Source organism: Pezoporus wallicus, unplaced genomic scaffold (genome assembly GCF_028554395.1).
Source record: "Pezoporus wallicus isolate ANWC-B61680 ecotype Strahan unplaced genomic scaffold, APGP_CSIRO_Pwel_v1 contig_3181, whole genome shotgun sequence".
NCBI classification, from domain to species: domain Eukaryota; kingdom Metazoa; phylum Chordata; class Aves; order Psittaciformes; family Psittacidae; genus Pezoporus; species Pezoporus wallicus.
The window spans coordinates 1,699,964-1,726,146 of record NW_026641700.1 but is presented as its reverse complement, the minus strand read 5'-3'; the positions used below and the strand labels follow the sequence as shown (position 1 = coordinate 1,726,146).

General features: G+C 38.5%; 1 protein-coding gene across 2 annotated transcripts in view; it reads right to left on the bottom strand.

The window, feature by feature from the left end:
- Positions 1 to 603: 603 nt before the first annotated feature.
- AZI2 (5-azacytidine induced 2) overlaps positions 604 to 26,183 on the bottom strand; it is an 86,721-nt gene continuing 61,141 nt past the window's right edge. The window contains exons 2-9 of one of the 2 annotated variants that reach the window (XM_057424901.1): positions 21,985 to 22,108; positions 12,542 to 12,771; positions 11,571 to 11,696; positions 11,171 to 11,270; positions 9,403 to 9,551; positions 6,550 to 6,611; positions 3,180 to 3,295; positions 604 to 1,309 (exon numbers count right to left, since the gene is read on the bottom strand). In XM_057424901.1, coding sequence (XP_057280884.1) covers positions 921 to 1,309; positions 3,180 to 3,295; positions 6,550 to 6,611; positions 9,403 to 9,551; positions 11,171 to 11,270; positions 11,571 to 11,696; positions 12,542 to 12,766 — 1,167 coding nt within the window. In that variant the 5' untranslated portion in view covers positions 12,767 to 12,771; positions 21,985 to 22,108 and the 3' untranslated portion in view covers positions 604 to 920. Of the gene's footprint in view, positions 1,310 to 3,179; positions 3,296 to 6,549; positions 6,612 to 9,402; positions 9,552 to 11,170; positions 11,271 to 11,570; positions 11,697 to 12,541; positions 12,772 to 17,176; positions 17,215 to 21,984; positions 22,109 to 26,183 lie in introns of those variants that run through there. The other variant, XM_057424900.1, reaches the window with a different exon arrangement.

The window sequence follows — 26,183 nt, the reverse complement described above, 5'->3', positions numbered from 1 at the left end:
ATACTAAAGATGATACCACAAAGATACTTACTGTGTATTTGAACAACACTGCAACACCTACTTAAATTAAGGCTTTGTTTCTTTAATAAAAACCAAGTTAGTAGCCTTCACCACCACACAAAGTCCTGGTTCTGGTGCTGTGTAAAGGAGGCACAATAAGGATGACTGCACCACGAACAAGGTGGTTCTGTGGCAGGCACCTGGTGTGCAGAATTCCTACAGCCCAAACGAAGGGACATGGGATGAAAAGCAGGAGTCGGTGTGCAGCAGTGCTACCTACAATCCTTTGTAATTCACAATAAAGCCCCAAATGGTACAGTCTAAACAGAACAGCCTAGGAGTGGTTTTAATCTTGTCACTGATATAAAATCAAGATGTGAAGAAGAAAATCTCACCTTTCTTGGTTAAAAATTACACAAAAATGCATTTCTAAACCAGAGAAAACAGGAAGTGAACTGAAAGGAGGAGGGAGAGAAAATCCAATTCTCATTTTATACCTTACTCTGGAAAATAAAACCACTGTCAAAAAATCAGCTCAGAGCTGCCACAAGATTAACACAGGATACCAAATATTTTCTTGGTGACATACAAATAGCAAACAAGTACAGAACTAGATTATTCTGTTTTATTCCAAGAACTCACTTCTCAGCATCATCTTTTGCAAATATGTGTTATTTGCAGTACAAGATTATCCAAGCCCCACGCTCATTCTCTTTCTATTTACATTATGCCAGCACAGCTTTAACTTCAAGGAACTTGTTCCTGATTTACAGCAGAGGAAGACAAGGCTTTCTGTTTCAGAACTAGAACTAAAAATAAACACCATTTCAGGCAGTTTGTTTCCCCCCTTTAAAAGTTCAAGTGTTAAGGTGCCTATTCACAACCATTCTAAAAATGCCTTGGTTCATTCTAAAACTTCTTTAACTCTTGTGCAGACAGTTTTGATTACACTGATCAAGGTAATTTGCTGGACAGTTTAGCAAAGTTGATCTATTTTTCATTTCCCAAAACACATTCTCATTAGGCTTTGGAGGACTTGGGAATACCCAGGAATTATCTTCCAGAGAGCTCTTTCCATACGAATGGTGTTCCTGAAACGTCTTGCCATCCATTGGAATGGGGCTCTCATCTGTCCATGCTTGTAGAATCACCTTTTCAGGTGGGATTTGTCCATCTCTTGGCAGAGGGGGAGACACTGCATTGCAGAGTACTTGATCATTCAGGAAGAGTTTTTTACAGACCACCCCAGATGTCAAATTCAGCTTTGAAATGTTCAAGTCAACACATTGCACTGGTGCAGTAGAGGCAGCTGAACAGAAAAAGATAAAATAGTATTTTAAAATGACATTATCTAATGCATTTTTCATCCTCTCCAAATGTGCTGCAGTACAGCAGAGATGTCAGGGTTTTCAAGCTATATATTTTCAGACCGTATTCAGTAACTACTTAAAGCACAACCCTTTCTTTAGAAGTTCAAGAAAAATGAAATTCACTGAAAATGGATTCAAAATGTAAGAAATGGCAGAGGTACATTTGTTGAAAATGCCTCCATACATAAATGACAGCTAAGCAGAATCTGCATGTTAACTGTACTGTTAACATCACACACACAGCAATTCATACATTTGCTCTGCAGACTTAATGCACCTCTAACAGTAGCAACTATTTGTGTATGGTAAAACAGACAGTACCACAAATACAGGAAGTGGACTTAAGTCAATTCTACCCATATTTTGCATAAGCCAAGATTTTTCTATAGGCACAGATATGTCTGCACTGCATTCATTAAGTGTGGCTGATGAGCAAGGTAAACAGAAAAACTAAATCCTGTTTTCATTTATGCCAGACCTGCCCACTCTTACATACTTGTGAAAAATCACAAAGAAAGCCTACAGAGCAAAAAGCCAAACTCTGCTGTTTCCCAATCAATCAATAATGCCTTTTATAGCTGTGGACGTAACTGCATTAACAACTGCAGAAAATCAGACTGTTGACCAAGCAGGACAAGAGAGAAATCAGTACTTGGCAGTAGCAAGACAGACAACTCCCAATTAAAAATAAAGACAGAAAGACACTGTATGATCACATCAAACCTTGACAGGCTTAAGGATTAAAACCTCATCCAGTTCCCAGTTTCTCTGCTGAAGTTATTTGACAAATGTGTCGTGGAACTGCAGGGACACACACTCACCTGGGGACAATATGAGTCTATAAAATGTGCTGATAGTTTATCAGCCAAGTACCAGGGAGTGATCATGAGTCACTGCTGGCCACAAAGGCAGTGATTCACCTGGAGGTGAATCCCATCATTACCTCACCTAGTCAAAGCTGGTTAGAAACAAAATGTCTTGATCTTGCAATGGACAGGGGCATCGGAGACTGTCAGTAACATACTGTAACCAAGTTCACCATCTTTCTGCAGTGAGCATAAAACAAAGGAAACAAACACTGCAATAAACAGTGAGACTGAGAGTCTGGCCACACCATAGTAAGAACACTCTCTCATAAAGTATTTGGCTTGAGAGAAACATAGGTATGAAACAGAAGAACCATCTGATGAGCTGCTTACAGTGATTATACATACTTCATGTGGAAATTATTTTCCCCTTAATTATTTGCAACGTAGCAGCAGAAATAAGGCAGGTTTGTAGCCTCGGTATTTTGACACTAGAAAATGTCATTTTTCATAGCATTTTGCTAGAAAAGGGAGCTTTTGTGAACACCAACATAAATAAATGGCCAACCATAAGGGAATTTCAGTCTATTAAAGCCTGGTTTTAAAATTAATACTTTATATATACTATACTAGGAAAATAAGACTGTTTGCAAAAAGATTTTTTCCACCTTAATATGAAGTAGTTGTGGTAAAAGGTCAAATACAAGTAAACTTAACACCTCAGCCTTGTGCACATAAGCAACACTTGACTGAGAAAAAAGCCACAAGGGGAACAGAATACAGTACTGAAGAAAAAACACATCAGCAACACCTTTATGTGTGAAGCTGACCAGTATGAGACAGAAGCAAAAGCAGAAAATGGGTAGGCTGGAACTATAATACAGTCTAGCTTATCAACTTCAATTGATCAGAGTCTGATAAGATATGATAGCTGGTTTCTTTTCAAAATGGTACAGCCTGAATCAATGCTCTGTAAGGTCTGTGACTGCAAACACTGACTTGCCTTTCTTGGTCGCTGCTGGGTTTGTTTTCAGTGTTCGTAGGACCTCAGCTTGCACATCAGCCACTAGGCGCAAATTGGACATTTCTCTCTTCAGTTCCCAATATGCTTGTTGCAAGCTTTCAAAACAAACAGTTGTAAGAAGTTAAGTAACTGCCACCTCTAAAATGCCCTCATGCCTATTAACAGCATGTTAATAATGCTTATCCAGCATTAGCTGTTAATGATTTTGCCAGACATACACTACAGATTTTGCTAGAGTACCATAATTCAAAGTTAACTGAGCAGTACTGATGATCATCATAAATGGAGGGATGACTGTTGCATATTACAGTATATAATGTATTAACATACTAGATTATAATCATAATTTCCAGTTCCCAAATATGATGCAGATTTGCCAACTGCACTATTGGAAGCTACTAGTTTATCAGAAGATAATTAATCTCAAAGGAACACTTTAAAAAAAATACATTTAAATGGACACTAGCCTACAACCAAGGCAGAGTATTAACTCTGAATGGCTTCTGATAAATGACTGCACATGCCATCATATGTTCCTAGGAATGTTAATTGATCACAATTGTAAGTATTGAATCAAAATCATTATTTGGGACTTTACACCACTCACTTTGTTCAGTGAATTCAGACAAGATACCCAAGATCCAAACTGAGCACCCATACACAGACCAAACTAAAATACAGAACATACTGTTTCAGATTAGAGTCCTCTAATTTATATTAATACACTGCCCTGGCAGACAGTATGAAAAATAAGGACCCAATTCATTCTCCGATAAGCACCATAATGTCAGAAACATATTTAGCAGCACTATTCCAACACTGAAGTTTCAGATTAATAGCTGGTAAAAAGAAATCATGAATGAAACAAAAAATAAATAAATAATCAAAGAACCATCACCATATGCTTCTTGGTAAAACTTCAAGCAAAGGCTCAGCAAACACATTTATTTTGACTAATAATTAACTTAGTGTTCAAAGACATAAGGATGCAGTTACTTAAACATGAAATGAATGATTTATTTTTTTTTTAATGCTTAACATTCTATCAAAACACCTTTATTGAGGACAAGTATTATGAGTGAGAGCTTTCAGAGTATTTCTTTCTTCCTCACTATAGTCACCTAAAAGACATTTATTTGAAAACAGTTCACGATCTCAAGCTCGTGTTGAGATGACTAAGAACTATTTCAGGCCATATATCAACTTTATTTTCAAACATGCATATATACAGATTTCTGTCCCTCTAAAATAGCAATCTAGGATCACTCCTGCATGAGATTGATCAGACCCGGATGTGTTCAAAAGCAGTCTGAGAAACAGCGATGATTCTTTTCTGCAAGTAAACACTAGACGAGTTCTCTTAAACCAAAGAAATTAAACTTTCTTCTATGCACTGATGTACTTCCCCGGAATGCAAACAGTCAGATTCAAAAACTCGTTAAAGAACAGAGGAAACTGACAGGAATCAGCAATTCTGATAGACAAAGTTAAAATTTTCAGAACTGATACTTCCAGAAGTTCAGCTAAACATGTGGCTTTTCTACAACAGAATACATGAGACAATGTTTCAATTAAGTTGATGTGGCTATCCTGCTTCATTTATTCATGTGGCTTGGTCTCCAAAACAAGATCAAACAAACTTCAGTTACATCAAAACCAGTCTGATATTTAAGACAGAAGCGTTAAATGGAAGCACAGCTCAGTATCTGCCACCAACCAGAAGGAAAGTGCTAGTTAAGTTTTGTAACGTGTCTTTAATGCTTTTAAAGGCATCTTGCGAAGGGATGCAGGTACCAGAATTCCACTTAAATCACACATACCATTTTAATTGGTTTTATGGACACTGATGTAGAACCCCATTGCAAAGCCTAATTTTCCAGGAATTTGCAACTGAAAACCAAAAGATTCCACATGCCTGGAAGTTTATCCTGTACTGCCTTCTAACATACAGTATAAACCTGGAATATAACAGCCCACCTACGGCAAAGTAGATTTGCAAACCAAGAATGTAAAGTCAGATTTGCAGGCTGCTAACAAATGTGAAATCTTTGAAAGTTAACTAACTGCAAATGCCTCCATGTCCCACGAACAGCAGGATTGCTTGCTACAACAAATGTCTTGCATAGGAAGTTTTTCAAGTATTTTCCCACAGATTTTGGATGTGCTTACACGTTCAGTACACATTAGACAATCATTATTTATGTCTTATTACAGTAAGCATACTGCACGTATGCTAATTCAGATGGTTGCCACCTGAATGTCACTTTGTGGAATAAATCTGCTCTGGAAGATCAAAGAGGTAATTTCTATACCTTGAGGTAACACCTCTTTCTAGGCGTGTAAGACTGTCTATGAAGCTGCAGCAGAAACCGCGTTTGCGAGCTCGCTATCCACTCAAGGTGAAATGTGAAAGTGTAATTTGGCTATAGTGGATACAATATTATCATCATTACACCAGAAAATATATGTAAAGAAATATCTCTACTGTTCTCTTGTCAGCGACTTATTTCCTTTCCAATCCAATACCTAAGTAAGCAACAAGGTATTGCGCTAAACAATCTGTCATTATGAAGGACTACTCTTCCCTCTTGTGGAAACTCGTGTAAGTACACAAACAGGCATAGCTGGGTGTAGGACATGCAGTCAGTATTTAATTTCTGCAGGACAGAATATCTGGGAACTTTTGTGCATCCAGGAATTGTTCTTTTGCATCCAAAATTAAAGGATATACCTACTTTTAATACGGCACACATACTCAAGAGAAGATAATACAGGAGTTCATATCTTAAGCACAATTATTACTTGAATGACTGCAAAATGAGAACAAATGCTTTCTAGTATTTTAGCATTTTTCTGGAAATTGCTATTTCTTTTTGCATAGACCACATAATAGCTGCTCAATATATGTCTTGTAGTAGAAATATTGCACTGCACTAAGTAAGACTGTACTTTTCAACTCCTGAGTAAGGTTTGAAGCCATCACCTACACAAACACAGAAACCGCCCCATATGCAGAATGAAGATATTTTACAGCTGGGATGAGACTTGGAAGCTTATGTACCACCTCCTCAAGGCAACTAGTTATTAAAAGGCTGGGGTTTAAATCCAAGATAATTTAACTTTCGTTTCTGTACAAGCTGAAGTTGTAAATGTTTTCTTATCATCATCATCATCAGCCGAACTACCAACATAAGAAATTTACAGTGATCTTGCTAAATCAGTATGCCTAGACTTGACATTACATTATGTAATTTGAAGTAACACATTTGAACAGGCTGCAAGAATATTTCTCTATTCAAATAACTGTCCCTCAGTAAACTAAAACATGAAAGCCACTTGATTTTCATACCTTTGGATGTCTTGCCTTCGAAGGATGTCTCCATTTAATGGACTTTCACTTTGGGCCTGGTCCTGTATAACAGAGTGCGGGGAAGACAGAGACAGAATGAATATATGATTTTAGATCTTCTATTAGCAAACACTGCAGTGAAACGACAAGTTTGCTGATACTGAAATTCAAAGTAGACTTCATTGCAGTGGTTTTCAAAACAGACATCAAGACTCCTACTAAGAATTTAGCTTAAAAATGCTTAAAACTACCTACTTAAATAGAAGTGTTGCACAGCCACTGTACTCACTCACCATACTCAACCATATTCACTCTACTTTTTAAACAGCTGAGCTCCTGGAATTTGTAATTCTTTGAAGAGCAAGAATTGAGAAAGGCTTTTGACTTCTATTAAAAAAAGAGAGTAATCAATCTTTTCTTGTTCTTTCCCTGTCCATTAATTTAATCATTAAATTAAACCAAACTGTTTCAGTATAGATTTGCTTCTACAAGTTACTTTTATGACACAACATAATTTATCCCTTGAGTCTGAAAAGCTGCTTTAAAATGGTGCATACAAGCAGCCTCACTGAAGTTAACAGGACAGTTTAATAGATCAAATATTGGGCTCGCTTTGTTAGTCATGTTTCTGTAGACCCTCACCTGTGATAACTTCCCATTCATATCCCTTTTCATTCTCCCTTCCTGCTACTTGTTCCGTTCAGCCAAAGCTGTTATGTCACTTCTTACTGTGACTTCATGATAGCCTATATGCATTTCAAGCAACTTTTCAATACAATATACACACTGCATCAACTGTTAACGCAAAACCTGAATATCTAACGACAGGAAATATACTTGCCTAAGGTAGAAAATATCTGAAAATGCTAACTGATGCAATTAAAGCCAGTAGTAATGAAAATATGAGCTGGGTTTGAAACAATGCTGACTTGTCATTCCCATGGATCACATATCCCTGTATTGCACCTGACAGTTTTTCCCCATCCTGAAGCCTTTCTCAACCACCAGCCATGATTCAATTTCATAGTTAAAAAAGGCACAATATACTTTTCTATTTCCTATATTAAAGAGTTACCAGGATCAAAAGAAATGGTATTTAAAAAAAAAAAAAAAAAAAAAAAGGCTGGGGGGCAGAAGCTACTCCTTATATTTGTTCTTTGTAACAAAAGCTGCTGGCATAAGCATTATTTAAATAGCATCAAGTCTAGTATTCCTTACAACAGCTATGTTAGTCTGTTCTTTCCAGATACATTCACTCCCACAAAGCAATCTTTGATTACTTATATAGCTGTTACTCTAGTCTATAGAGCTATTGAAGAACCCAGAACTGCATACAAGTTATAGTATGCCTTCGGAATTTACAAGTTATTGAAAACACCTAAAAGAAGTCTAGATACAAATGAAAATAAACCCAACTGTTACAGAAATTCACAGAACACCTCACATGCCTTTCTCGTAATGTGCTTTATCTCCTCCTAGTGGAAAAAACACAGAATAAACCTTGCATTAGGCAATCAATCGATGCACATAAACCTGTCCACATAAGCTAGGAGAGTGGCTTCACAGCAGCACATCAGTGCACATGCATCCAGTGCTGATAGCCCAACAACACAACTGTATATGCTGCTATGGAAGCAGGGGAGAAGGACTTGAGGCTAGGTCTAGTCGGATCCCTGAAAGCCCAGGACAGGTTTCAGGTGCATCTTAGTCTCATCCTAAAGTGATAAGAGTTCCCATATTCTAGACTACTCTGTGATGCAAGGCACAGGAGGCAGCAGTGATTCAGAAGTACATTTCTGTAATAATGTAAATGTGCCCAAAAGAAAACGTGCCAAAGAAACATTCTGAAATTAAAACAAACCCTGTTTGCAGGCAGATAATGGCCACGAATGACGAATTCTATCTGTGAGTCTTACATACCCTGAAAATTGACTCACTCAAACGCTGTGTGAATCAAGATTAGAAAATCATGATTGTATAACGACCAAAAGGAATGTTTTTTGAAGGCTGCCACTTCAAACCGTAACAGTTACATCTTTCAAATTTATTGTGTAACTTCAATGTGACTGCAGACTTCTAAAGACTGTCACTGCATCTTTCATCAAAGTAAGATGTAAAGCAGTAAGCATGCAGCAGACTTTAACTTAATACATTTTATTACTGGTAAGCTATCTTAATTCTACTTTTGAGATCCTAATAATATCTGCAGTACACAACGAGTCTCTCAAAAAAGATGCTTGCCCCAGAAATGGCAGGGAAGTGCACCAAAAGTGGTACTTTCCTGACAAGGTTCAGGCTACTACTCTAAAAATAAGTGCTACAGCTGCTTAAACAAACTTCACGACATCTTTTAATACAAGCACGGTGTCGATTCTGTTGTCTGGTTTTGCCCAGATTTTCTGAGTAGTCCAGCCCAAGACAAATGCTAACACAGAATAACTTTGATGTGAACAGCTGCTTACAAGAAATCATAAAGCTTTATTTTCTGTTGTTACATGAGAATGGCTGGCAAATCTCACCAATGTAGAATTAAAGGATATTTTGAGTTGGAAGGGACCCATAAGGGTCATTGAGTTCAACTCCTTGCTCGTCGTAGGACTATCTAAACCTAATGATTAAGAGCATTGTCCAGACACTCCCTAAATCCTGACAGACCTGGTGCCATGACCACTTCCCTGGGCAGCCTGTTACTGCTTCCAAGAAACAAGACAGCCTATGAGGATATTTAAGGTTAATTTTACTAAGATGTTTACCTTTCACTCAGATATATCCTTTTTTCTCCCTTTATTTTGCTTGAGCATGAGATTTAAAATAATCTACTAAAATACAAAAATTCCTTAAAAAAAAAGGTACCTTCTGATTGGATTTTTGCAACTCCTTTCTGAGACTGTTGTACTCTTGCTTGAGTTTTTCTAGATCCTGTTCCAGACTATGCACTTTCAGGTCACTGTTCAGCTTCTCTATTTCCCAGTTGGACTGAGTACAATTCAGATTTTTCATCACTGTAAAGAAGACAAACAAGACAATCAGATTTCAGGCTCAGTTCAAGGAATGTAACTCGCTATGTAGCAACCAACCAGCCCCTGCCCTACAAAAACATCATACTGTACGTTCTGAAGAAATTGCAGTCTGTCCAACAGGGCAACTGGTAAAGTTGTCGGCAGAGAAGTGGTCTATTTTCTGAGTTTAAAGTATGAAGCCCTACTTTACAGGAATGCACTGGAGACTTTACATAAAGAAAAAGGAAGTAACATCATAAAAAGGCACTAGAAATACAAAAATCCATTAAAGGCAAGCACACGATATAGACACCAATTCACATACTTCTTACATGCTTTGAAAACAAAAGCCTATTTCTCTTCAGATTTATATTGTAACATAATTTACTGTAAGTTTTCTGCAAGTTTAGTATTAAGAAGTTCCGAAGACAGCAACTAAAGATAAGTCAAAACAAAAGGGTAAAGCCTAGAAGTTACATATGTCTTCTTATTAGACAGAAGAAATTCACATGTTCACTTGTAAGAAGAGACCTAAGACGATCCTAGCATCAAAGCAGTAGTAGGGCATTAGATGGCGAGAAAAGGAAGCACATGACAAGAAGAAAATCCCTGAGTCTTCAACTACATGGTCCCAGATTTAACAGTTTAAACAAGCTTAAACTTCACTGATTTTTTTTTTAACAAGGTACTTGGAGCCCACTTAGGAATAAGGCCTCTCTTTATAAACTCTGCACTTCTCACTTCCTTAAACAGTGAAGTCGTCATCAATGACACTACTACTACTACACACGGTTTGTTCTTCAAGATTTAAAAACTTGTGCAATTGAAACAGTGCATTACATGCTTGAGGTCCTCTTGGAAAGAAATCCAATTCAAGCACAGAATACTTACAAGTGCCTTTCAAATGACTACATTTGTACAGAATCTTAAGTACAGTCCATATCTCTATATAGATGTCTTTCTTGTTCTCCTTTCTTGAACTATGTTAATATGGATTTTGTTTTCTTCCATAGTGTTTTATTTTACATCCCTATCATCTACACAGCACCCTGCAATAGGAGTAACAGAAGCTGGATACAGGCTTTTGGAATTGCAAAGGCACATTGTTCCTCCTTCTTTCCACCAGGCCCACTACAACCACCATCTTTCTACCCTTCCTCATTTACCAGCCCTTTAAATAACTGTGGTTCACTGCAACTACTGCTATACAACAGCCACTTTTATCTGTCACATCTTAACAGTGGGACAAAGCAATATAGCAGATCATCTGCAGGTACCAGAGGAAATGGTACTGACTGAATGGTGTTTGATACTTGAACAAGTATGCTCCTGCCCCACTCTGAGGAAAGGGTGGTGGGACCCAGAGGTGTACACACTAGCCTATGAACTGTCAGGTTGTGCATATTTCTCAAATAACAGAAGAACAGAACAGCCTCAGATCTTCATGAACATGCATGTCACCGTTTACTAGAACAAACACACGTGTTCTCGAGTACCTCACTGCAATATATGCCTCTCTTACCTAAGCCACTATATAGGTGAAACCTCTTCATGCCCCAAGATTGTAACATAACCATTAAGACTAGTCAGTATAGATTGAGATGAAGTAACCGAACGCATACCTTGTTGAGTTTCCACTTCAGTTCTTAGCTGTAACAGCTCTACTTCTTTAGACTGCAACTGTTCATTCAAGGTTTTCAAGGATTCTGAACATTCTTTCACCTGTTTTCAGGGAGAAGGGACAAAACCATTTGTGAAGCTTTTTTCTATCCTGACAATTCAACTTTTTAAGAAAAAAAATATTCTTTGGAGTGTTTAGCATTAACCTAGCCCAGCAATAAAACTGAGATACTTACAACTGTTATCCCTATGTAAAGTACAGTCATGTACTTTAAAAACCTAAAGGAGTGATAAAACAAACAGCACAGACTTTCAGCAAATAATATTAATTCTACGGTAAAATCTATTAACTCTGCAGTACTTTTATAGCATGCACGCATGCCACTCCTTAAACAGGTGTACCATTTTATCCAGCTTGCTTTTCAGATTATCTCTGTCAATGCAGGCCTCTCGATAGGCTTGGTATGCCTTATTTACTTGTTCACGTCCAACTGAACTGCATTCCTCTTCCAGTCGGGAACCAAGCAGCTAGAAGTTTAACAGACATGAGAAGCAAGTAGTTTTGTATGTTATACTGAGAACTGCAAGAGCACAGCCTGCAACTTTAAGCTAAGAACATTTTAATTTTTAGCACAATAATGCAACATAGGCTGTCTACAAATTCTGCAGTCTCTAACCATGCTTAATGCTCACTAGGTCACTGCTGTATTTAAAAACCATCAGAAGTCACACTGACAATCCCTAAATCCCATTTTTCTAGACATATACAAACTGCCTTTTGGAAGAAGAGTTTTGAGCATACTAGGACACCACATACAGAAAATTCAGAGGATACTGAAGATTTTTTTAGTGACTCATAACTTAAGCAAAGATTTTTTCAGATTATTTATGTGAGAAAAACCAAAGCTGAACTATTTTACAAGTAACTGTTAACTTCCACATCAGCACCATTCTTAACAACCAATTTTTCCTTATCATTTCAGCATGTTGAACCCAAGAAATTCTTTCAATAGGCAAGTTCCAGGATTCTGACAATTTGTATACTTGGCACCTCTATAAACATCATAAAGAGGTAGATGAAATACAGTAACAATACAATGCACCCTACGTGTCTTTCCAAATCAAAGCTATTGTCTTTGCAGGGCACTTCTGCACTGCATCACAGACATGCCCAGTAAGAACCAAAAGTCCCAGCATGATGTAACTAGAGTACCAGAGGAACAAACTATGTTCCAATCAAGCAAATGAAACAATTTACCAGGACTTAACTTGAAAAAAGTACATACTTTAAGTATTTAACCATCTGCTCCAGCCAGGAACAAAAAAAACCCAGCAGTTGCTAGCAGAAGCTGGTAAACAGACTTTTTTCTTACCTTCTCTTCTAGAATTCTCACTCTTCTTTTTAAGGAGGAGTTCTCCTTCTCTGTCTCCTTAAGTCGTTTCTTGATATCTTCATATGCAGTGACAAGTGCAAAGTGTGAGGCAACACACTCGTCTCCGCTGTAAGATGAAACAGGAATCTCCCCATCTCTCTTAGGAGTGTTGTCTGCTTTTTCATGGTTCAAAATACAGATGTCATCCTCCACCAACTCCTCCATGACAGCTATTAGAAAGACAAAGTGCAAAATTTTCAGAGACAAATCCATCAAGAGCCCTAAGTCTAAAAAGCTTCCAAATAATACTGCAGTGTGTTTCTGTCTGAGTGTGACACGACTGAAGAATTAGGAAATACCTTAATCTTGAAGAAAATTCCTGAAACTTCTTATACAGTGAAAATACACTGGTTAGAAAAGCAGCATCTTTCACTGTTACTTCATAAAAATATTTTGAGTATCAGATTTATGAACCCCCAAATTCACATTTATTAACATTTAACACCATCCTACAATTTGCGTGGTACCAAACACTTGAGCTCCAAAGGAATATCTTATTAGAGTTTTTGCAAGCCAGCACTGAGCAGTAAAAGAGATCGTAGTTGCAAGAAACTAAGTACTGTGGTTCCTGAGCACAAGTGCCAGATTTCCTGCATTCTTGAATGCAAGTATTTATACTTTTCCCAAGCTTCAAAATGGAATCTTAAGGTATATTTGCATTAGCCCTCAAGGAGGCTGCATGTGTAGCTATTCTTTACTTGGTCACAGTAGAAAATATCCTGCTGAACATGCCTGAGGCATGTTGAGGCAGTAATTCTTGACTGCATGGAGAAAACTGACAATAATCTGACCATAAGAAAAGTATTACTCTAAAATACTAGGCAAATCCACCTGACTGACAAATGTAAATTAACCATTAGACTGAGTTTCTGTTACAACTCTTGTCATTTAAGCACAGCAAAACATTCAAAAAGGAAATAGCATCTTTAAAAAACTCCATATACTTTCCTGAGCTCCAGGTCTTAAGGGAAAACCCCCAACAGCATCTTCCTTAATGTTACTAGTTATCAGGAACAAGTACAGGGGTTTGATTTAAAAACAAACCACCCCAAAAAACCCCAAACCAATCAAACTAAAAAAGACACAGCTCATTTTTACTTAGGGTCATTTATATGCAATACTAACCAATGCTACACAGTACCTGATAATATTTCCCTCCCTCCTTAAACAAACTGCTGATGCTACTTTTAGCAAAAGCAGATTTTCATTTTTTTCACATTGAAAAAATCCTTAGGTTCCTGATGAACCAACAGAAATTCTGTAATGAATGGAATTAGTATAGTGTTGGAGAGGGACTCTTCATCAGGGACTGTAGCAATAGGACAAGGGGTAATGGGTTTAGACTTAAACAGGAAGTTCAGGTTAGATATAAGGAAGAAGTTCTTTACTGTAAGGGTGGTGAGGCACTGGAACGGGTTGGCCCAGAGAAGTGGTGAATGCTTGCTCCATCCCTGGCTGTGTTCAAGGCCGGGTTAGACAGTGCCTTGGGAGACATGGTGCAATGGGAGGCACCCCTGGCCACAGCAGGGGGGTTGAAACTAGATGATCTTAAGGTCCTTTCCAACCCGAACTATTCTGTGATTCTATGAAGACAGTTTGTATTGTAGGAAAGAGTTATTTCAACAAGAAATTGCCCTGATCACAACTTCACAGGAAAGACAGGCACCAGTAGGACTGCAACCCCACAAACACAACTGCTACCTCTACTGTGTATTTGTTATTTAAATTCAAACTAGACAGTCATTTGTTTAGCAATACTAAGAGGTAAAGGGATCAACTACCCTGGAGCTTATCCATGTGGTCAAACTTCCCTCACTGTGCTAGCACTGGAAAAGCCACATGGGCTGCAGCACTATGAAGAGCTGTAGTACAGCTATAGGTGAACAATGGTGTGGTTACCACATTTGTCTCCATTTGCTCCAAGCCAGTTAAGACAACTTGAGAAAAAAAACGACAGCTCGTTTATACTAAACAGATGGCAGTGGAGTTGCAACAGTGAAAAGAGACAAGAAAAAACTACAAACCAAAACTGAAGTCCTTTTAATGGTTGTCTTCAGAAGGCAAACAGATGCCTTGTACACTGATGTATTCTAACAAAACAGGAGGTAGCCTACGCTTCCCTTGCCTGTTGCTCTGCCTCATACTTCAGTAAAAAAGGTTTGTTTCCTTTTCAGTGCAAGAATATCACTGCTCCATGAACAAGGTGACCTTGACCAAAAGCACCACATCATCCAAACTGCATTAACTATCTGAAAGAATTGCCGATTTTGTCTTCTAAGATGAGCATAACAGCTTTTCCTCCCACGTTGTACCAAGGGCCCTATGAGTCGTCACCCATCTCATCAAATTCCAAGAGCTTGCCTTCTCAAGGCAACACATCTCCTTTTCTCTGAACTAGACCCAAATGTCATTAAAGAAGTGTCACAGCTTATCATTATCTCTAGAAGAAAGCTGCAGATTGTGTGACCTTGTACATAAAATACATCTTCATCCCCACACTTCCCTATAGCTGCTGAACTTCAGCATCATGCATTCCCCATTTCTTGCACACACCAGTTCCACCAGGAGATGGCAATACGGGAAAACAGGAGACAACACCAGCAGACAAGACCATATTTGTTCTGTATTTTGCTGACTAAACCTTACCACCTTTATAAGCTTCCAAGGCCTTTCACGTAAGATGCAGCATACACAAGTACTATTAATTCTGGTACACACTTAACCTGCACCTACCAAGAGGGTTAGTTACACTAGCTTTTTTTTTTACTTTAAAGAACTCAGTTTACAGGATTACTCAGCTCTGGTTTTCTGTTGCTACTCTCTAAACCAACACTGGATGTTATTTAGAAGATAAGAATATAATTTCACATAATCAAAGGGGCTTGTAACACACATTTTTCAAAATGCAGCGAGTTATTCAGAAGGAATCATGCTATTTTTAAATTCTCAAATTATTAAAAAGAAATTAAAAAAGTAATGAAACATGCTTGTCTGTAGTGGAAGCTCAACAGCCCATCAAAAAGGGGAAAAAAAATGATACCCATACACCATATTACAGTGCCACAACCACAAAAACTGCAATCGTTTCAGCTTTACAAGAAACACAATTCAAATCACCACTGTCATCCTGCCCAACAACACAGAAACAAAACTGAGACATCAGACAGACATCACTTCCTAATAAATTTAAATTGAAATTTAAATGCCACTGAATACTAATTTATTCAGAATTTTAGAGCATCACATGAAAGAAGTATAATAATAGAATATTTACATGACTAAGGTTAGCAAAAAATCACCTCAGAAAGCTATAGCATAGACAGTAAGCAAGCAAAATTTGAGATTTACCACTACCTCCTAAAGGACATTTCTACTTTTGCAAAAGAGCACTACTTGTGAAACCAAAAGCACATTTTCTTTACAAAATAAGCAAGCCACTATGATTTCTAAGAGATTTCCTGACACTGTTGTCAGTCAATCTGAAAAGTCTTCACATATTTTATTCCAAATAGCTCCCCATCTTTGCCAGAAGTTATTCTACAAACCCACACAGTTAAAACAAAAAACAAAACAAACAACCAAAAAAGCCACACCAAACCCCAAAATTCTGCAAAATTTTAACAAATTTATAGAAGAGGAAAATAACTACAGAAAAAATCCATTTAACAAATCTCAGGTATGAGTTGGTAAAACTTCAACAGTTAACTCTACTAGTAAACATCATTCTGCTGCTTGTGCTTACTGAATATTCCTTTTATTGCATATTTCAAGAAGTTTCCAATCTCAGTCTACAGAACTATAAAACATTTCCTAAGACAAAAAGAACTCCGACTTCTGTGCTGGATAGGCGCACAAGTAAGTTATATGCACCACTAACTGCAGTATAGATTAGATGAGCATGAGGAAACAGTCACATTAGGTAAATCATAGCATCTTTGATAAATACACCTAAGTATATATATTATGTTGACATATACTATATCAACACAACCTAAAAAACAAACAAGACCCAAACAGTTTATGCTGCAAAAGACTTTCTGAACTATTTATGAAGAAAAAGAATAACACAAAGTTACTTTTCCTGTACCTGCTAAGCCAGTATTAAAAGGCCAATAAAAGATATAAGCTCATACAAGAATAAAACCTGGCCATTAAACAGTGTAAGATCAGCAGTTCTATAAAGATCATAGTGAAATGCACAGATCACCCAGCTCTTTGTTTTGTTGTCAGGAAAAAGAAAAAAACAAAACCAGAAAGCATGCTCACAAATACTTTCTCCACAAGAAGCTCTCTCATGATATTAAAGCAATAAACAGATACCCTTAGAAGACAAAGCCTTACAAAATAGGGCTACATCCGTAAGAAATCCCTGACTGCAACTGCAGCCTTAGATTTTGCTCTTTAAGGGCAGGAATTCAAATTTAGTTTCTCCAGTATTAAATTACATCATTTAATAAATATGAACTGTAAGCAACAACTCAAGAAATGCTTTCTGACACACACATGAATAGATTACTCCAAAAGTTACAACTCCTCAAATCCGGCAGTCCCAGAAGGACTGGCAGGATGGCTCACCGAGCCCAAGCACAGACGATTCTGTCCGTGCTTTATTTTGTTTAGCTACTCCCATTCAAAGCCACACTCACGCACTGCTGCAAATGCCCCTGAGCTGTTACTCTGAAGCACTGTAATTTGATCACTCTGGAGTTGTAATTAATGAAATAATGAAATTCATGAGATTCTGTACAAGAATAATCAGTGAAAGATTTCCCACTAAAATGTTAAAAGTAGTATACAGACAAGCTAATGTCTATTAATACAACTGATGACCACCTTGGTCTACTGAAAGCAAGATTTGCAATTCCACTTATTACACATTCCATCCCCAAAAAGATCTCCCTAACTTCTCCCTGTGACAAAGGAACATGTTACATCTGTAGTTTTTATTAGACTGCTCTGCATATGCAAGAGCCTATTTAAAAGGACTTTAATCTTCTAAAAATAAGATCATTAAATTAGTATCAGTATTAGTGTTTGCATTAAATAATTTATGCTTTTGAAGAAAAAATACAAACAAGCAAATATGCTGTTGACAGGATATAGCATTAAGTTCTGACAGGAGTAATTATCTCCACTGTTTATACGCATTAGTTTGAAGATATAGTATCACATTTTCTTTAACATACTACAGAAGTGTTTGCAGAAACCACTTTCATTGCTCATCAATGATTAATGTAGGTTACAGATCAGCTTTGATTTAATGTATTAAATACCTTGAGAATAAGAATGTTTTCCCATTTCTTACTAATGGGAAAATAGACATAGAGACTTTCTCTTCACAGAGCTTTACAAATATTAGTCATTAACACCATGGGTGGTAGTTAAATATAAAACACATTGTATATAAGAGGAACACAGGATGCAGAGGCTCTACCAGCAATCAGACCCACTGCACAAACAGATTCCTGTAGTTTGAAATGCTAATCCTATTCTCAGATCAGGAGGAGAAATAGTAAAAGCAGGATTACATTAAATTTTTCCCAGTATTGAGCAGATCCCCATTTTCCCACCTTTTGACTTGAAAGAGACTAGAATGGTTTTCAAAATATTTCCAAATGAAAAATGCAAATAATTTCAAGACGGTATTTTCCTGGTTTTTACTAAGGCTACTGAGAATGAACCATTTTACTTTGTTTACCTTCCAGATTTAAGGGGTTTGACTTCATGGTGGTAGTATGAACAATCTCCAATACTAATAACAAGAGTATAATTTCTGTACTGTTTACACTGCCTTACATAGAAGATTGTATATACGCATGTAGAGATAAAAATTAAACATTAAGTTCAAGAAATTCTTTTGAACCACAGGAATCCTGAATGAGTGCATTGAAGCCCTCACCTTCATTTCAGAAGTTTTACTTTTGTAAAAGTTTTGTACAAGTTTTACTTTTGTAAGACACTCCAGCACAGCAACAAAAAATAAGAGTTCGTGCAGCCAGCATCCAAAACTCCATAGTGTATGGAGTATACGACACATAAACCAGGCAAGTCTTCCAGTCTATCTTTTCGCATCTCTCCCTCAGAAATCTCAGTTTCTTTGATTCCAGTTGTGAACAGTCTGTTCTAAGAGAGAAACATGGCTTTTTACAGATATTTGCTTCATTACTAGAGAGAAAAAAAACAACAAACCAGCACATGCACATTTCAGTAGCTGCTAGCTTTGGCCACTTCTTATTCTTCCCTATGGACAAAGTCCACAGCTCCAAAGCACTCCCTGAAAGTTCATGCATATAAGGGCACATCCCTGCAGCTTCACCATACCTGATAATCTTTCAGAAACACATCAACACATCAGCTAAAATCACACCTCCAAACTGCATTGATTTTGCTGCCTCCAGGAAGTGAAGTGACTACCTCTCAGCTCAGATGAACTACAGTGAGTACCTTCTGGTTTGTATTGTGAACATCTGAGTAAGCCAGAGGAGCCAAACAAAACCTATTTAGGTATAATGGGCAATTTTTCAATCTCAAGCTTTTTACAATAAATAATCTACTCTCACAAGAAATACATTTTATGACAACAGTGCTTAATAAATTTTACTTTATCTGAACAGTTTCATACCTTCGCTGCTAATCTGCAAGCCCTACGCATCCTCAACATAATGTAGCCCATCTGCCTGTCTGTGGATGCTGTCACAACAACCAGTTTCCTGCATAACTATCAGAAAAGGAAAGGAAGGGCGGGGGGGGGGGGGAAGTGTAGAACAGAAAAATTGGAGTCAAATATTGCCCTCTCAGCACCATACAATCCTGATTATTAAACTACTAAATGTAATCTCGAAACTAACTAGAAGCAATACTGCAAAGAAACACAAGTAGGAGCAAGACAGCTCCTGGCTGTTAAACTTTTCTAGCACCAAATGTAAATATATTCAAAGGTTGCTGAAAACCCCATATGCGCTAACACTGAATATTATTTTAATAGACACTTTTTTGGTGTGAATTCCTTCCCATTTCAAAATGTTTGTAAAGAACTGCCATTTACAGAAACTAAAGGGAGTTTGGGTTGGGTTATTTTTAAATCTCCTTTTGTAAAACAAACAGTAGGTCTTACCTCAGTCATAAATTTCCTCCCATTGAATCCAACTGTCAGATTAATTTTCAATAAGCTCACAAGTTTGGTGGTAAGATATTACTACAGCTCTTAAAAGGCAAGTTAAACTGATTCACACTGATGGCCCTTGGTCATCCTGCCAGAACATCTGGATGTTTTCAAGACACAACTGTACAGGGTCCTAGATAATCTCATCTAGGCTCCCTTTCCCACAAAAGACTGGACCAGATGATCTTTCCAGGTCCTTCCTAACCTAGGCTATTCTACAATTCAGGTCTACATCTCATTATTTCAGACAAACCTGGACATTTGAACACAAGTTCTAGTCTAAGTGGATGACTGAGTGTCCAAGTTACTTATGCCTCACTTCCCTTCTCAAACTTCTTCCCAGATGACCTGTCAAATTTTGGAAGCATTTATGATTTTACACACCAAGAACTCCACATAAAAATATTATATAATCATGTAAATAACAGAATGCAATTAAAGTATAAACATATCATGAAAATATAAGAGTGACTGCAAAGCTGATTGAGAATAAATCACAAACATACAGAATCTCTGTAAATTCCCCTCAGCAGAACCCACCATTGACTTACACCAAGCTAGTTACTACCCCAACTCTCGTATTAATCCCATCATCGCCATTTTAACAAACTCAAACTCACTGCCACTACAACTGTTTTACTGAATATTGCCCATCTAGACTTCCTCTGTTCAGAAAATACCTGTGAAAGAATTAAAACATGTATCAAAAAGTACGTCCACACTGCATTTTATCCCACTCCCTTCTACCTTTTCACTTATTTCCTTCAAAATCTCTTCTTTAGAAGTCAGACACTGATAGCATATGCAGAGACAGGTCTGCACTTTTTTCAGGGTAACTTTCATAAGAGGACATCCCACACTTAACATTTTCCAGTCATATAAATCACAATCCTCAATTCAAGGTATCTAGTGATATCACAAATATTACTGGATTTGCAACTTCATGTACTGTTTTTTTCAACACTGTGAGATGCAATTATTCTATTTCTGCACCCTGACTATATCAAATACAGTCTGTTCATGTACTTGATCTGGTACTTTTCACACTCTCCCCACCTTTATACTGCCATATATAAAAAGAGACCTACTGAAAACCAAATCAGAATATTTGCTGAAATTTAGGCAATCATAAAATTACCTCTATTACTCATTTTTGCTGCAAAAAAATGTTCATCCCCTTTGCTGTACTAAACGCCTTTTCACTATTTAATATTCATTGTAAAACATAACCTAACCAGTATTCTGCCAATGCTCACTTTATACTTTTCTGAACTGTAACCTGAGAAGACCCTTGTGTCAGAAGAGCACCTAACCTCTGGCACCCAGTGCAAACAGTATGTTATGACAATAATCTGCCCCTCACTCTGCTTCTCCCAGACCTGGCTTCCAGCATGCCAATGTTACTGCATACACACAGTGCAGGGCAGCAGGGAACCTAAAGGATTCCCCAAGAAATGCAAAAGCTCCTAAATCACTCACTGGAATGATTTATAGCCCAACCCACACTCTCTTGTAAATTGGTGGGGCGCAGGCTTATTTAAGGAGACGAGTGACTTCCTTACCAGGTGAAACACCAGGATTTAAAGCTGTAAATTCTGAAAAGTTGAAGCATTACTAGCACCTAGGACTACATCAACACTCACCTGTACTCCCTACACCTGTATTTCTATGCAAACCAACACAGCCTGCGACACCTGTATTCCAATCTGCTCCAGTATTTCATCATATTTCTGTTTCCACATCTTGTGCCAATAATCCTACTTCGTTCATTTCCTTTGCCAGATTCCCCTGTTCTAACACATAAATTGCTGCTCCAAAAACTCAACCGGTTTTTCAGCTTAATGGGGTGTAGGTTTTTAACTGGCTTTATTGCCTACCTGAGGCCCACTCCCAGCTCGCTAGCAGTACCTTTAAATCATGCTCACCGTCTTTCAACGGGATGCTCCTCTTTAACCTATCCACGCTGCACATGCAGAGCACAGGCAGGCACGTACATCACACTCTACTACCAACTTGCTCCCTCTATTTTAAGAAGAGAACCTAAAAATCGGCCAGAACCGCCCCTGTCCCCAGGGGAACCGCTCCTATTCCACGGGGCAAGAGGGTACGAGGCTCCCCAGCACCCCTCGGGAGAGGGGCCGGCCGCAGGGCCGCGGCTACCGATGTGTCCCCAGCAGCCCCCGTGCCCCGCCCGCGGCCCATCCCCCGCGCCAGGACAAACCTCTCCAGGCCCCGCTCGGACCGCGCGAGTCAGTGGTGTGCGGTCAGCCCGGCGGAGAGGCACCGCCGGCCGTCGCAGTCTCCGCCCGGGCGCCCTCGGGATCCCATGGCCGCCGAGCCCGACCACAGAACCACCTTCCGCCACCGCGGGGAACTCCCGGAGCCCCGCCCCCCGCCTGTCGAGGAAGTCAACGCGTGCCCCACGTGACCCGAGCCTCGGTCCGTCCGGTCCCGCTCCCCTTCCAACGGCCGCTAGCTGCTCCCGGAAGCAGAGCGGCGGCTCCCACCGGGAAGACTACGACTCCCAGCATGCCAGTGGGCGGGAGCCGAGCGGGGCCCCACGGGAAGCCCGGTTCCCTCCGCTCACTGCACCGAAGTGGCCTCAGCGCACCTGCTTCCCGCCGAGGGAGCCTCACGAGGGTGGTGGCTCCGCGGCAGCTGGTAGGGGGGCGGCTTTTCCGCCTCTAGCACGCTGCCCTGGTAAGGGTACGGATATCATCCCGTCAGGTGCTTCACAAGCGGGCATCCTCTCCAGGAGACGGCGGCGTAATATCCCTTCTCCTCACCTTTCAGATGTGCATCGAATTCCCCTCCCCAGTCACGTGAAGACCGCAGTAAAGCAGTTACGAGCCGTGCCTTTTCCTAGGAGCTGCCCCCAGCCAAGAGGCGCTTCTCAGCAATGGGAGCTGCCGCAGCTCCGGAACAGAACGGCCAGCTTTTGACATTTTAATGCTCCAAACTATCCAGCTGCTTGAGATAGCTGCGCACCCGCGCATGGCTAAAGACCTGGCGAGCCAGTGTAACACTGCGCATTCATACTCCTTTTCTTTCTAATTGCAAAAAGCGTAGGTAAGCGGAAAGGCAGAGCTGAAAGGCAGAAGTGGTCTGTTGCTGCACTGGTGTGACAACGTTACCTGAAGAAAATGGCTTTTTCCCCCCCTCTACCAACTTTAAAAGTGAATCAAGAATAAATCTAAATCACAGTTCAGGTCCTCTGTTTTAGGGGTAAAACCAAGATGATTCAACAAGCCAGATGCAGATCCACAGGGCACAGTGGCTGTACTGTTCAAGACTGATACAAAACTAACAGGAATTTTCAGCTAAAAAACAAAAACCAGACAAACAAAAACCAATCAACCAAACAAACCCAAAGCAGTTTGCTTTTATTTTGATAAGGGTTCCCCAGCTGAGTCCCAAAGGGCCTTCTGCAACTGTGGCACAAAGCTGGAGCAATGGAAGTGTAGTAGCATGCCAAGTTAATCTATATATGTAAGAATATTGCAGCATTGTGTACTCCTTAAATGCTTAAAGGCCAAATGGAAACAGGACCTCACCATCTGTTGCAGGTAGGGAATTGTTATTTGGACAAGAACCTCATTTAGAAACCAAACCCACAAGATCTCCATTAATGATGTTCATAGACCTCAAGCCAGCTTTTTAAAGTTTTCATCAAGACTCACCAGAAGTTTAGATGGGATAAAAAATTTGGTTTTTTTTTTTTACGAGCCAGAGTAGCTCAGTGCTCTGTTTTCAGGTGTATTTAAAATACTTCTTTTCAAAAGCAGTGTCCTTCTTTTAAAGTCCAAAAAACACCATTTCCAAATTAACACCTCTTTCTGACAGCTAATATGACATAGATGCAAATGTGTTTGCATGTCGTTAAGTTACAGAAGAGAGGGTTTATTACAGAAAATAGCACTGATTTGAAATAATGCCATTATGAAATCCAGAAGCGTGTAAGCATTTGGGCTATCAAATATGTCCACCATTTTTGTGAATAGCATTCATACACTAATTATCACATTTTTTTAATCCATGTATTTAATTTGTTGTCTTTTTTCCATTAAAAATCACAATTTGGGTCAGATCTGCAGAGCAGTTTAAAAAAAAAACAACATCCCCAAGCAATGGTCAATATTATAAAACTGGGTGGTTTTGCATCATACATCTAAAACCAGCTTAAAGAGAGTAATTAATGTTAGAATTAATGTCAGAATTTGTTCCCATAGTAGAGAGCTCGATTTTTTATTTTGAAATGTTGAAGTGGATAGCAGTTAATGGTGTCAGTTTAATGGTGTCAGTTTAATGGTGTCAGTTATCTTTTCTGGAAAAAAAAACAACCAAAGAACCCACACTTTAATTTCTGAAGAGAGAAAACTAATTTATTATCACTCCTTTTATACAGAAAATACTAGAACAGTGTATACATTAAAAGCTAAAGTGTAAAAACATATATAATGCAGCTGCACATTGGTATATGTCTGTTGAACAACTACGGAAATAAGAGCTAAGTAAATATACCATTAGACTGGCTGAGTTTTTTTTTAAACACCATCATACATAGCTCTTTGCAAGCTGTACAGCCTAGATCTTGCAAGCTACTGAGGATTATTATCTAACTAGCAAGTGATTCAGAATCACAAGGATTTCTCTCTACTTCAGCTTGACATCCTAGTTCCAGCACACGTTAAGCACATGCAATGAAATATATTGCCAGGCACAAGTATAGGCCTGCAGAACCAGAATTCTGGACTTTTAAAACAAAACAAGAAAACCCCACCAAAAACAAATCCCAAATATTTTCCAAGTCTTACAAATAATTCAACAGAATGGCCACAAGGATTTGGGCTAGAACATCCCTTGTCAAAAGGTGTATCCTTCACTGAGACTAGTAACTTGCCAGTATTAAATGCAGTCCAGTTTGATAACCCACCAAAAAGGTACGCCCCTTGAAGAAACTGATTCCATAGCTTGTTTTTCAGATGTATGGAAAGACTGTGTTTTACTACAAAACAGAAAAGTTAAAAATACTGTAATGGAAAAAACACTGATCAGCAATTAAATATGGTTGTTTAGTATCAGCTACATTAAACCAAACCACATCCCATTTTTATCTAGAAAACTGTAAATGTAAGACAAGACATTCAGAAATGTTAAGGCCCAGAAGACAGTTAAATAACTCTGATGCATTAGAAGTATGTGCCTAGAACAGCTTACTCCCTGTAGTCTGTTGAATTCTGACTATTTCTATTATGCGTGATTTAAATAATGTATAATTAGAATGAGACAAGAAGTTTATTGTATATTAGAATAAAATGATACAAAAATCAGCATGCTATAAAACATAATGTTAGATTTACTTTGGCAGATACAAAAGCTTTTTAAAACATTCCCATCTATTCATTAAATTGTTACTCAACTTCAAATAAATGTGACTAATCATAGGTATTATTGTCTCCTCATACAGTGCATATCCTTGCAAATGCAAAAAGAAGGCATAATTGTTCTCTTCAGAGCTTTCCTGTACTTGCCATTTTACACAACGATCATAAAACCTGACCTGTGCAAAGGCAATGTCTTGGCAGTCTTTACACTCTTTGTAATCCTCCTGTACCAGTCAAGGTAGGACACAAAGCTGTGTTACAGTAAAAACTTGGAAGTACTAGATACTAAAACATGCAATTAAAATCCTTGGCCATGTATTTCTCTAGACTGTTGATGAAGCACAAGTAACATTTAAATACAAAGGGCATTTGCTGAGTTTTACTTATAGGTTAACCCCTCTGTATTACACTAAGCATAAATTCTTCTACAAGAAGAAATCATTTCTTTTTGAGGTTACTTGACTCAAACTGAAGTACTGAATGTAGTTTTTAAAGTTACATCACACTTTTTCTTCAAATACCCATCAGACTGAAGGTATTTCTACAACATTGTTTCATCAGCTCATCAAGGCTCCTCACAACAGGATTTGTCACAAAGGAAGTAAAGTCTTTCAGAGAGAAATAGCGTATACACAGACCTATGGAAAACAGGAAGCCACCCCATTAATCCTTCAAACACCCTTAGAGTAGGAAAGCAGAATCTTCCTATCTGAAGACCATGTCTTACAGAGAGATAAATATGAACAAAGCTCTATGCCTATTAAGCATGATGAACAGTAAATAGAAACCAGTTTGGGTTTCTTCAAGGATGGTAAGTAGCTGTAGAGGTTGAAAACAAGCAGAAAAACTCACTAACACCCAAACCACTTCACAATGTGATTTCTGCAGTCCATTGTTATGTATTTCCAATAAAACCAAGGCCTTTATTATATGTGGAAAAAAAAAAAAGTCTATGCGGTAATAAAGCCTGGAAAAATCTGGGCTATGCAAAAACACACCCCTTGCCAAAACTGCTAAACTTTATAAGTTGACTAGG